This window comes from Heteronotia binoei, chromosome 16 (genome assembly GCF_032191835.1).
Source record: "Heteronotia binoei isolate CCM8104 ecotype False Entrance Well chromosome 16, APGP_CSIRO_Hbin_v1, whole genome shotgun sequence".
In the NCBI taxonomy this organism is placed as follows: domain Eukaryota; kingdom Metazoa; phylum Chordata; class Lepidosauria; order Squamata; family Gekkonidae; genus Heteronotia; species Heteronotia binoei.
In genome coordinates, this window is record NC_083238.1 from 39,757,729 (window position 1) to 39,769,932 (window position 12,204).

At 42.7% G+C, this 12,204-nt stretch overlaps 1 protein-coding gene across 7 annotated transcripts in view; it reads right to left on the minus strand.

The window, feature by feature from the left end:
• Positions 1-12,204, minus strand: part of NCKAP1 (NCK associated protein 1) — an 83,365-nt gene that overhangs the window by 3,349 nt on the left and 67,812 nt on the right. For all 7 annotated transcript variants that reach the window (XM_060257419.1, XM_060257416.1, XM_060257418.1 and 4 more), the window contains 9 exons: positions 10,634-10,764; positions 9,664-9,761; positions 6,401-6,494; positions 4,760-4,842; positions 3,953-4,033; positions 3,130-3,223; positions 2,578-2,694; positions 1,703-1,812; positions 1,209-1,298 (listed from right to left, as the gene is read on the minus strand). In XM_060257419.1, the coding sequence (XP_060113402.1) occupies positions 1,209-1,298; positions 1,703-1,812; positions 2,578-2,694; positions 3,130-3,223; positions 3,953-4,033; positions 4,760-4,842; positions 6,401-6,494; positions 9,664-9,761; positions 10,634-10,764 (898 nt within the window). The remainder of the gene's footprint in view (positions 1-1,208; positions 1,299-1,702; positions 1,813-2,577; positions 2,695-3,129; positions 3,224-3,952; positions 4,034-4,759; positions 4,843-6,400; positions 6,495-9,663; positions 9,762-10,633; positions 10,765-12,204) is intronic.

Below are 12,204 nucleotides of genomic sequence, written 5' to 3' on the forward strand. Positions count from 1 at the left end.
ACCATGACTCAGACAAAGGACTTCTGTTTTCGTTGGGTTCAGCTTCAGACGACTCAGCCTGAGCCACCCCGCCACAACTTGTAACGCTGGGGCCAGTTTTTCTGGGGCGGAGGCAGGCCGGCCATCCATCAGCAGATAAAGCTGAGTGTCATCTGCATACTGATGGCAACCCAGCTCGAATCTCCTGACAATCTGGGCAAGGGGGAGCATGTAGATATTAAACAATATCGGGAAAAGCACCGCCCCCTGAGGCACCTCACAATTAAGTGGATGCCTCTGGGACAATCGTCCCCCGATTGCCACCCTTTGTCCCCAATCACAGAGAAAGGAGGAAAGCCATTGTAAGGCTAACCCCTGAATCCCCCCCTCGGCGAGGCGGTGAACCAGCAACTGATGGTCGACCATGTCGAACGCCACCAACAGGTCCAACAACAACAGCACTGCTGACCCGCCTCGATCCAGTTGTCGTTGGAGATCATCTACTAAGGCGACCAGCACTGCCTCCGTCCCATGGCCCGGGCGAAAGCCGGACTGGTGTGGGTCTACACCAGTTACACACCCCCTCGCATTGCATGTGCTGTCGAACACACAAGATACCTTGATCGATAGGCCCTTCGTCCTTATTTGTTCCTTACAGTTTTATCTGCAGTTATTTAGTTCAACATCACAACTTGCCTGAGACCTTGGAGACATGCTGCCAGTCTAAGTAGAAAAGAATGACTGTGACGGACCAGAGGTCTGATTCAGTAGAACGCAGCTTCATGTGTCAGTCAGTTTTAAAGCTGCATTCATGAATGAAACCAACCTAAATCCTACTGTACCCCCCGCTGCCGGCACTTCTATTCCACCTAAAGATAAAAACCCACCTACTAGAGAAGGGATGTGAAAGGAAAGAGAGAATTCACAAGTTTCAGGTCACTGTTTTATCATGGTGTCTAGTGACAATGTCATTCAGAACCTCCTCGTTAAACAGCCCAGGGCTCACTTTGTAGCAGGAACACCTTTGCGTATTAGGCCGCACACCCCTGATATAGCCAATCCTCCAAGAGCTCACAGGGCTCTTCTTACAGGGCCTACTGTAAGCTCTTGGAGGATTGGCTACATCAGGGGGTGTGGCCTAATATGCAAAGGAGCTCCTGCTACAAAGTGAACCCTGCTAAACCTTATAAGGAGACGGACAAGGAACAATAATTTGGATGTGAACTTACCATGTCTAAGAGTAAGTAAACAGATTCTCTGTTCCGTGTTGTAGTTTTGTCTGTTTCCTGACCAATTTTCAGTAGACTAGAGGAGGCCAACTAAAAGACACAGACACGTACAAGCAGCAAGTAAGTAGTGTACTTTTAAAAACCGTTTTCCTTCCATGACTTAAGCGATTTCCAGTATAAAATGCAATTTGTATAAGACAATCCATCATTTTTCACATTTGGAATGCAATGAGATTTGCACTCCACAGCAATAAAGGCAACAGGCAGCCCATAATAACACAAGGTGCTGGAGGTTCCTGAATCAGACCCAATATTACTGCAAGTCAACAACAGTCAAGCAGAAACTGATACTTACGCATGCCTACAGTGCTAGTCAATTCCTTCACTATCAATTTTGTAATCGCTATGGTGTAAGAGAAAGCCACACTAAAGCCATTTGGCTTCAGTACAAAAATTAAAACTGTTAATTGGTCCAAACTCAAAACTGTACTTACAGCCAAGAATTCTTTGAGACGGTCTTCAATGCTTCCCTTGTGAATGGTAAATAAAGCTGCAGCAATCTGATTGATAGCTTTGGCCAGGCAATGGATATTGTTGCAGTGACCTAAACAGAAAACACATTTGTGTTATTACTTTACCTTCACTTACACTTTGAGCGTTTTGGCTGAATGGAAGATATCTTTTAACAGCAGCCCGGTAGCATTGATAAATGGATTAAGTTTCAGGTATGCTAACAGGGGCCTTTTGATACATGTAATTTCATATGGAGGATGAAAAAGGTTTTAATATTTTAACGGTCTAAAACAGCATTCATTCCAAAATCTTTTTTTTTTTTTAAAGGAAGAAAAATCTAAGTTTTCTTTCTTCTCACAATTACCAGTTTTAGCTTCAAGCACAATTGCTGCTAGGCAAAAGAATATACCACTGGTATACAAAACCAAAGAAACAGGATTGTCGTACATTAAAGCAGGATACGATGTTGGAAAATTACAACTGCTTTTAATGTAACTGTCCGCTAGAATGATTTTTGATACACATCTTTGCTTTGGTTTGTACAAAAGCCTCCAATCAAGTTTAGTGTCTCCTTTATGGGCAAGCAGAGGAATGCATTCTTGGTAAAGAAGTCTAGAATTAAAATATGTCTCTCTGTGAGAGATTTTAACCCTCCACTTTTCAAAGCAAACACTAGGAGACAAAAAACTGAACTTACTACATAACACACACAAAAATGCCAAATCACCACTATTACAAAGCAACAGTCAATAAATATGCAGATCAACACAGAACAGCTTCCCCCCCCTCCCGCCCCCGCACACAGTAAAAACAAAGCAGACTATCACAAGAGAAGTTTAATTTGTCCAAATGCTACCTTCAATGGCAGGACTGTACTGAGACATCACATTACTGGCCAAAGTTGGTAAGGAGACTGCCACAAAGACCATCAGAAGGCAGGCAATTTTGTATTCTTCCTCCGGACTAATGTTTTCTGGAAAGGAACAGACACATCAACAAAGCCTTTGTAACTGCATGTGCACAGCAGATTTCCCCTGTTAATTCAAAGCATCAGCATTCTTGTCAAGCTCCACACCGTGAAAGGAAAGGTATGTGTATCAACAAACATTGACGATGTACTAAGATATCAAGGCACTACCCAACCCAAGCAGTGCAAGGTAGCCCTGAAAAGAACCAGATTCGTGTTAATCACACATAGAAAGTTGGAAGGCTCCACATTATATGGAATAAGCTTTGGCCCAAGTGAAACTTGCTATAGAAAATGACATAGTTCTCCATTCTTAAAAACAACAACCCAAACCACAAGCCCGGTCCGGGCACTTTAAAGACATCAAATCACAAAGGGTGGCTACATGCCCAAGCAAGTGACAAAGTGCAGAAGAATCCCTGCCTACATCTGTAATCATACCTGATTTTTGAGAAGAAAGAGCTACAACCAGGGCAGGATCAATTTCACAGGGCAATCCTGCAGCTGATGAGAGCTCATATACATTCATTGCAACCTAGCAAACAGAAAAGATTACTGAAAACTGAAAGCCAAAATCAGCACAAGAAGCAATCACAATCTTATTGTATGCTCTAAAATCAGTACTAGCTCTTGTCTCGAAAAATGAACAGCAACCAAATTTAAACTTATGGCATAAAAAATTGTGGAATATTTCATGTAATGAGTAAAATTACATCAAATATAAAAAAATCTTTCACAAAATATATCTTTTGAATTTATGGTTTCCTATTTTAGATTAGAATATTTAATCTCTCAAGGTGAGATTCCTGATATTATTAATAAATTTTATCTCTACTAAATTTTATTCTATTTTTTAATTTTAGATAGATGATAGATAGATAGATAGATAGATAGATAGATAGATAGATAGATAGATAGATAGATAGATAGATAGATAGATAGATAGATAGATGATAGATTATATTATTGTTTGCACCTACTGAAATGGTCACACGTTTTACTGTAAAATTTAACTGCTATATGCAGTTTAATAATTTAATAAATTGTTTAAACACACACAAAAAAGAAAAGACAAAAAGTGAACGCCAACAGAATTCTATGCAATCTGACAGAGAACACAAACAGCAGAATCTTTTCAATATTTACAGCTATCCAAGTCTGAAAATATGGAAATTCAAGAGCAGCAAGGTTCCTGGTGGTATCTAAGGCTCCAGAGAAGGGCTCTCTCAGCAGTGCTCTGATACCCTCGGAAGGGAAGTTTTACCTTCATGTCAGTCTCTCTTGGAATGTGATCCTTGAAGTCTTCGATGGAACTTACAAGGAAAGGAATGTGGTAGGATAAGACCTAAGACAAAAGTAATAAGCAACAAAATAATTCACTTTTGCTATCACAAAGGTCCTTGTACATTGTTAATTTGATGGATTTACATCCAATCCGGCCATTTATTCCAACTACACATGCCAAATTTGAAAGGACTGAAAGTATAAAATCTGTTCTAAAGGACTGTTAAAAAGACAGGCTGATCACAAGTAGGTGGTAGACACAAGGGATTGTGAACAATTCCCCATAAAAGTTTCCGAAGTTCATTATTTTATAGCATAGCGAGTTTTATTCTGCCAGTAAGTACATTCTTCTTTTATTCTGCCAGTAAGTATATTTTTGCATCAACAGTGCTTATCATTAGCAATAAGAACATAAATGAAGCCATGTTGGATCAGGTAAATGGCCCATCCAGTCCAACAGTCTGTGTCACACAGTGACCAAAAAAAACAGGCTCCCTCAGGAGGTCCATCAGTGGGGCCAGGACACTAGAAGCCCTCCCACTGTCCCCCCCTCCCAAGCACCAAGAATACAGAGCATCACTGCCCCAGACAGAGAGTTCCAACAATATGCTGTGGCTAATAGCCACTGATGGACCTCTGTTTATCCAATCCTCTCTTGAAACATTTAAAATTTAACAAGGATGGTCCCTCAAACTTTTGTTTTTAGAGTAATAAGGTTCTGAGAGTAAACGAAGCTTTTATGTATTCAAGATTTAACACAAAAGCTGTTATGGTGGTCGATACATACATCTCGAAGTGCTTCTTGTGCCAATGACCGGAAAGACAAGATGACACCAATAATGGTCATCCTCTTCAAAACACTGTCAACAGCTGGAGGGTGGGAAAATGCATGTCAGAGAACAAGAACTGGTTCCTGTACTTCAAAAATGTCTACTTGTAGAATCAAGCTAAGGGGCAGCAAAATATAACTAGAAAATGCCTGTAAAAAGCAGTGTGCCTCTACCAAAGCTTGAAGTATGCAACACAACTGCTTCTAAGAGCAACATAAAGTGACAACTGCAAACACAGCACCATGAAATCAGCTTCATCTCCAGCAATACTTGTTGGACCTTATGCATCAGATTCCTCATCAGAAGTGCTTTCTTCCTGTACAACTTCTGTTGAAACAAACTTTTGTTTTCTACTGGCCAATCTAGCAAAGCACTCCTCTACTAGTTAAAAAGGCACACCTAAACACCAAATGTGTTCCATACTCATGGGGATTTTGAAATATACAACGGCAGTTTTGGGAGCAAAGTCTAATTCCATATCTTCGTAAACTCAACATAACTCAGCCTCAAAACCACCCCAGCTTCTCAAGCTGTACAATCACTATAAAAGGTGACACGAGAACTGTAAAAGTCTGACCTCCTTTGGAAGCATGGGTATAGGCTACATATTACATACCACACAGAATTTGTGTAATGGTTAGTGTCAAACTAGGATCTGGGAGACTCAGGTTCCAATCCCCACTCTGGGTAAGATCATATGGGAGATTTTGCCTGACCTAGCCATGCCTCCTCTCCGGATTTAATGTGAGTGTTCACACATGCACATCTGCCCCCCGCCTGTATTTCCTTTGTCTTAGGACAGACTGGGACCGGATTAAATAACTACTGGAACTTCCAGTAGCAAATCTCTAAAAGCACACATAGGGTGCATTTTCTGGTTGTCTGAACAGCTGGAGTGTGCGATAAATGCACTCCACATGTGCAGGAGCAGTTTTTAATGCTCCTCTTGCATATGTGCAGCCTGTTCCTCTTCTGGCAGCAGGAGCTGCAGGGTTTTTGTAGCAGGAACTCATTTGCATATTAGGCCACACACCCCTGATGTAGCCAATCCTCCAAGAGGTTACAGTAGGCCCTGGAAGCTCCTAGAGGACTGGCAACATCAGGAGTGTGTAGCCAAATATGCAAATGAGTTGCTGCTACAAAAAAAGCCCAGGGGAGCTGTGTGATTGCCGCAGAACGCATTAAAAAGAACCAGCTTTTTCAAAGCCAGGAGATGGCCATGGCAAATTCCTGGTGTGATCCCACCCTCTGCCACGGAAGCTCACTGAATGGCCTTTGGCCAATCACAGAATTGTAGCCTAACCCATTTCACAGGGCTGCTGTGAGGATAAGTGCAGGAGAGGAGAATGATTTAAGCTGTCCTGGGTGCCCACTGGGAAGAAAGATGAGATATAATTATCAAATAAGTACCGGTAAATAATATTTGTGTCATTTGATGAACTGGTATATATATAAACTGGTAAGTTAATATGAAAGATAAATCATTTCGGCTACTTAAGATTGGTTTAAAAAAGGTCCAGTTTTTCAAATCATCTGCACAGTTCCATTCAAGAATACAAATGGGGGGGAAAGCCAGCAATAGATAGGTGGTTACTTACAAGACAATCTTTTGAAGAGAGCCGCCATCTGATCCGGTTTATCGAAACTGGTCCTCATTTGCGTGAGCACTTCAACATTCTCCACCACGAGTTTCTAAGCCAAGGTAAGATTTCAGGTCAGGTCAAAGATGCAAGTGTAGTAATAAGTGCATGCTTGAGGACATTTCAGTGTGGCAAGCAAGAAGCAAAGCTCATGAAATCCAGATGTTCCCACTATCTGACCAAAAGAACTACGTGGTTATACTTCGGGTAAGGCCTACCTACACGCCAAACAGAAAGTCTTGCAGTGCAATAACAAAGGCTCTCTGGGCCTTTACCACTTACTGCTCAAATCGCCCCATTAAGGCTGAAAAGGTCTGCTTTAGAAGAAGCAGACTGAATACGGCAGCTTGCTTTACATGCAGCAATGGAAATTGCATGGGAGGGGGAGTCACAGTTCACCCTACACGCAATAATCTGTTGCTCATTGACCCAATCCCTCCTTCTCCCGGACTGGAGCCCCCTCACCCAGTAAGCACAGCACCATACCCATGCACTTATTCTCCAGACTCGGACGGACATTTATTCTCCAGGCTTCAAAGCTTCTGATCTTACTTACAGCAGAGTCCCAAAGAGATGGTCTCTTCCTTATCGTTCACCCAGACCTCCAGCTTTCTTTAACCCCCTCCTTCCCAATGTGAAAGCTGAGTATCTTCCTCCCCCTTTTATGATCCTCACTTGCTCATTGTCATTTTCTCGCCATCAGTGAGGAACAAACAAAATTCTCCGTTTGTTAAATGCCCCACGGGTTTCTCGAAATGTCTACTAGACCTACATGGGTTTGAGCACTGTGGTCTAACAATCTTTGTTTTATGAGCAGAGTCTGGCTGCATAAAATCCAAAGGTCTTCAAGCATCCAAGAAACTGAGGCTAGTAGCCACTAATCTCAATACACTGCTGTGCCAAGAGTTACCTTCCTTATGAAGAAAGGTTGAAACGCTTGGGGCTCTTTAGCTTGGAGAAACGTCGACTGCGGGGTGACATGATAGAGGTTTACAAGATAATGCATGGGATGGAGAAAGTAGAGAAAGAGGTACTTTTCTCCCTTTCTCACAATACAAGAACTCGTGGGCATTCGATGAAATTGCTGAGCAGACAGGTTAAAACGGATAAAAGGAAGTACTTCTTCACCCAAAGGGTGATTAACATGTGGAATTCACTGCCACAGGAGGTGGTGGCGGCCACAAGTATAGCCACCTTCAAGAAGGGTTTAGATAAAAATATGGAGCACAGGTCTATCAGTGGCTATTAGCCACAGTGTATGTGTGTATATAAAATTTTTTGCCACTGTGTGACACAGAGTGTTGGACTGTGTGACACAGAGTGTTGGACTTGATGGGCCGTTGGCCTGATCCAACATGGCTTCTCTTATGTTCTTACCCTTCATCTCTCCAAACGCCAAAGTCAAAAGGCCTGGGGATATACAGATTATTTTCAGCTAGTAAGTTTTATAAGTTAAGGTTGTTATTGAGGCAGAGATAATTCTGCTCTTATCATAGCTGAGAGTGCCGATTGCGGAACAAATAACAGCCGGCATGCATATTTTGAGTCATTTCTGAAAACTGGAGATTTCCAGAATCCCAAATTGTCTGCAAATTCTAGTCCATGAGGGTAAGCCACTGATGCTCAGAGTAAAAATAAATATCTTAAAATTGCAATACGGGCAGAAGCGTCATGTCAGTGTGTCTACTCGGCACCATCTTGGACCCTCTGCCGATTCTTTTATTAAAATAGGGATCTACGGGGTTTTATTTATTTATTTTTGCTAACATTCCAATGACAGCAGCATATTTTCCAGGGATGTTCACAGACCTCCCTCCCTTCTTAAAAACTGAAATGCTTGTTATTATGGCCATTACAGTTTTGATTTGATATCACTATTTTGTGACTCGAATGCAGGCACATTTCTAATTTCCTATCACTTTCTCCTGCTTCCCGCTTTGTGTGGGGGCAAATGGCAGCTCCTGCATATGTGCATTTATCGTTTCTACAACTGACCAAATAACCGCCATTGTGGCGATCCTGCAGCCAATCACTTGCGAGGAAACCAGATGAAAATGACAAAGCAAAAAAAAAAAAAAAATCCTGTAGGCAAAACTTAAAAACAAGAGATTTCAACCCAGTAAATTCAAAATTGGCACAGTGAGAAGACAGCAAATTCCAAGAGGGCAGGGCGTGGGAAAAGACATGCCTTTCTTCAGCATAATATCACTACATCAAATACACAAAAATAAAAAGAGGGTTGGTACTATGATGCCACCAAACGATGACGGCACCCTTGTTTGAAAACCATGATTATTTTTAAAGGCACGTCTGGAAGAAAACAATCCACCTCCACGGCTGGAAAAAATAAGAGGGAAGGCAGACATGCAGAAGGCCTGTGCCCAGAATTATTCTGACCCTTGTGGAATGACTGCTAAGAAAACCAGGAATAAGTTGAATGTGTGGGGGAAAACCCAAACGTAGATATTCTGACAAACTGAAATTAGACTTTAAGATTTCCTAAACCAGGAAGTCTTCATTCTTAGCTGTGAGGAACGGAGCACATGAGTTTGATAATAAACTAATCTTGAACGCATCACAAACAAATCTGTTCATAGGCCTGAATACTGTTTTGCATACAGTCTAAAGTGATCTCAAAATATTCAAGCTGTGGGAAGGAGAGAAAGTCAGAGAAGGAAAGCTAGAATTTTATGTTATTTATTCTGTCCCAAATTGTGCTGCCTGTTCTGCTTTTATTTAATGTATACTTGTATGACTGCTTAGAAAGCCTATTTAACTGTTAACGATTTCCCCTCACGGATCTTTTCATTGTGCTTATATGTATAGCAGAAGTCAACAGCTGAACTTTTAAAAAATAAGGGTAAAAACTGAGCTTTTGAACTGCTTTGATGCTTTTGCACATACAAACATGAAAAAGCTGTGCACAATGTAGCCCAAAGATATGTTCAATTACTTCCATGTACCCATGTTTCTGGAATAACTGCCTTCCATGATAGAGGGTCTGCATCCAAGGAAAGGTGCAAATCAGATGTGTCATGGCAGTACGCTCTTCAAAGAATATTAATTTATCTATTTATAGGCTGCTTTGTCTAAGGCTCAAGATTCTGAGGAGGCGTAAAACCTCAAGCTGATTTTGGATCTTGTCCTTACTCCAGCATTCATGTTTTAACACCAACCCTGCTTATCGAAAGCAATGCCCACAGAGGAACAAAGACAGTTACCTTTAGTTCAGCAACCTGTGAGGAAATGTGCCACATAAGGCTTTCGCTCAAGAACTTCATACCATATGGACCAAGGAGTTCTGACAGGGCCCTCATTTCTGAGGAAAAAAACCGAATTGTATTCATTCTGATAAGAGTGCCTTAAGTTTAAAACGCAGAGAACATTTGGTTATTTCATTCTACCTCAGCCATTTCATCCATACTAATGTTTTCCAATTTGTATCAGCTGAAGATGTGTAACAGGTTAATTTATATTATAAATGAATATTAGCAACAGATAAACCTGAATACTTAAAAGAATGTCCTGAATTAGTTTAGTTCCAACTCCCAGTGGCCAACAAACCTGCCCACCATTAATAACTGCCCCTCCACCCAACCAAACAGAAATATTTCTTTGCCCATTACTTCAACATGCTAGAAGGGAACACGCATATATTCCTCCCCTCCCAACCACCATCTTTATATCCCTTAAAAGGGAAACAAGCTTGCCAGGGCTTTTTTTTTGTAACAGGAACTCCTTTGTCTATTAGGCCACACACCCCTGATGCAGCCAATTCTCCTGGAGTTTACAGTAGGCCCTGTAATAAAAGCCCTGTAAGCTCTTGGAGGACTGGCTACAGCAGAGGTGTGTGGCCTAATATGCAAAGGAGTTCCTGCTACAAAAAAAGCCCTGCATAATTCTTCACCAGATGTGCATTCAGGATACACAAAGGAAAGACTGAAGAACTTATGCCAAGCTACTATACCAAGATCAAAAGTTGGGAGGTTTTTTCGCAATTACCAAAAGCTAAGCCAAGCGAAATAGTCTTCCAAATGATGTTCAGAATACAGGGACAAAGTGAAGCAGTTACATAAAAGCTACAGACTTTCCCCTTATAATACCTACAGTTTTTCAGTGCAGAAATTACTATACAGGAAAAAGAATCTTTGCCCTTATCTTACATTAATGTTCAATCTAAGGAAAGCTTACCTGATATGTCTGAATATTCTTCTGCATTGAATGTTAATTCATTTTCAGTAGGCAAGTTCACAAATGCCTTCATTGCTGGAAAATAGGCTATATGACCATTACTGACTTGCCGTAACAAGGTTTCCAGATACCTGAACAAAAACCAAAATAATTCTTGTTATGGACTAAAACATTTCTTACTACTAAACTTCAATCATCATATTAATTTTGATCAGACTGCACTGCCATTTAATTCTGCTCTTAAAGGCAACTCACACAAATATAACTAACTTAGGCATTACAAGAGAGCCCTGTGGCGCAGAGTGGTAAGCTGCAATACTGCAGTCCAAGCTCTGCTCAGACCTGAGTTCAATCCTGGTGGAAGCTGGGTTCAGGTAGCTAGCTCAAGGTTTGCTCAGCCTTCCATCCTTCTGAAGTCAGTAAAATGAGTACCCAGCTTGCTGGGGGTAAAGTGTAGATATTGGAGAAGGCAATAGCAAATCACTGCGTAAAAACTCTGCCAAGAAAACGTTGTGATGTTATGTAACCCCATGGGTTGGTAACGACCAGTGCTTGCACAGGGGACTACCTTTACCTTTTAAGCATTACATCAATGCTGCAGTAGTTCCCTGAAAAACCACCAACTTCAATTTAAACAAAACTGTAGGGGTTTTTTTTTTACACAAAATACTAGATGAAATCCAATGCTGATGTGGTACACAATTCAGTTTTTCTAATTATGGCAACTACCGTATTTTTCGGACCATAAGACGCACCCCCCCCCAAAAAAAAGTGGGGGGAAAAGTGTGTGCGTCTTATGGAGCAAAGGGACGATAGGATGTACCTTCCTCCCGGGGGGGGGGGGGCGCGATCTGCTGCCTCCGCCTCCGATCCCGGCGCTTCCCCCGCACCTGCCTGCCTGGCTCCAGCTCTGCTTCCAGCAAGCGCTGGGATCACTCCACGCTGCCCCCACCGCAAACCCAGTGTTCACGAGCACCAGCTGCGGAGGGGGCAGCATGCTTCCTCCGTGCCTGTCTGCCTGGCTCCAGCTCTGACGCTTACAGCAAGCGCCAGGATTGCTCCCTCTGCCCTCCGATCCCGGCGCTTGCTTTAAGCATCAGAGCTGGAGCCAGGCAGACAGGCACAGAGGAAGCACGCTGCCCCCTCCGCAGCCGGCGCTCGCGAAGCGCTGGGTTTGCAGAGAGGGCGGGTGCTTCCTCCGTGCCTGTCTGCCTGGCTCCAGCTCTGATGCTTAAAGCAAGCACCGGGATCGGAGGGCGGAGGGAGCGATCCTGGCGCTTGCTGTAAGCTTCAGAGCTGGAGCCAGGCAGACAGGCACAGAGGAAGCACGCTGCCCCCTCCGCAGCCGGCACTCGCCAAGCGCTGGGTTTGCGGTGGGGGCAGTGTGGAGCGATCCCAGCACTTGCTGGAAGCAGAGCTGGAGCCAGGCAGGCAGCCGCAGGGGAAGCGCCGGGATCGGAGGCGGAGGCAGCAGATCGCCCCCCAGGAGGAAGGTGCGTCCTATGGTCCGGAGCGTCTTATGGACCGAAAAATACGGTAATTTAAATTTACACAGGAGGAGAAAGCATATA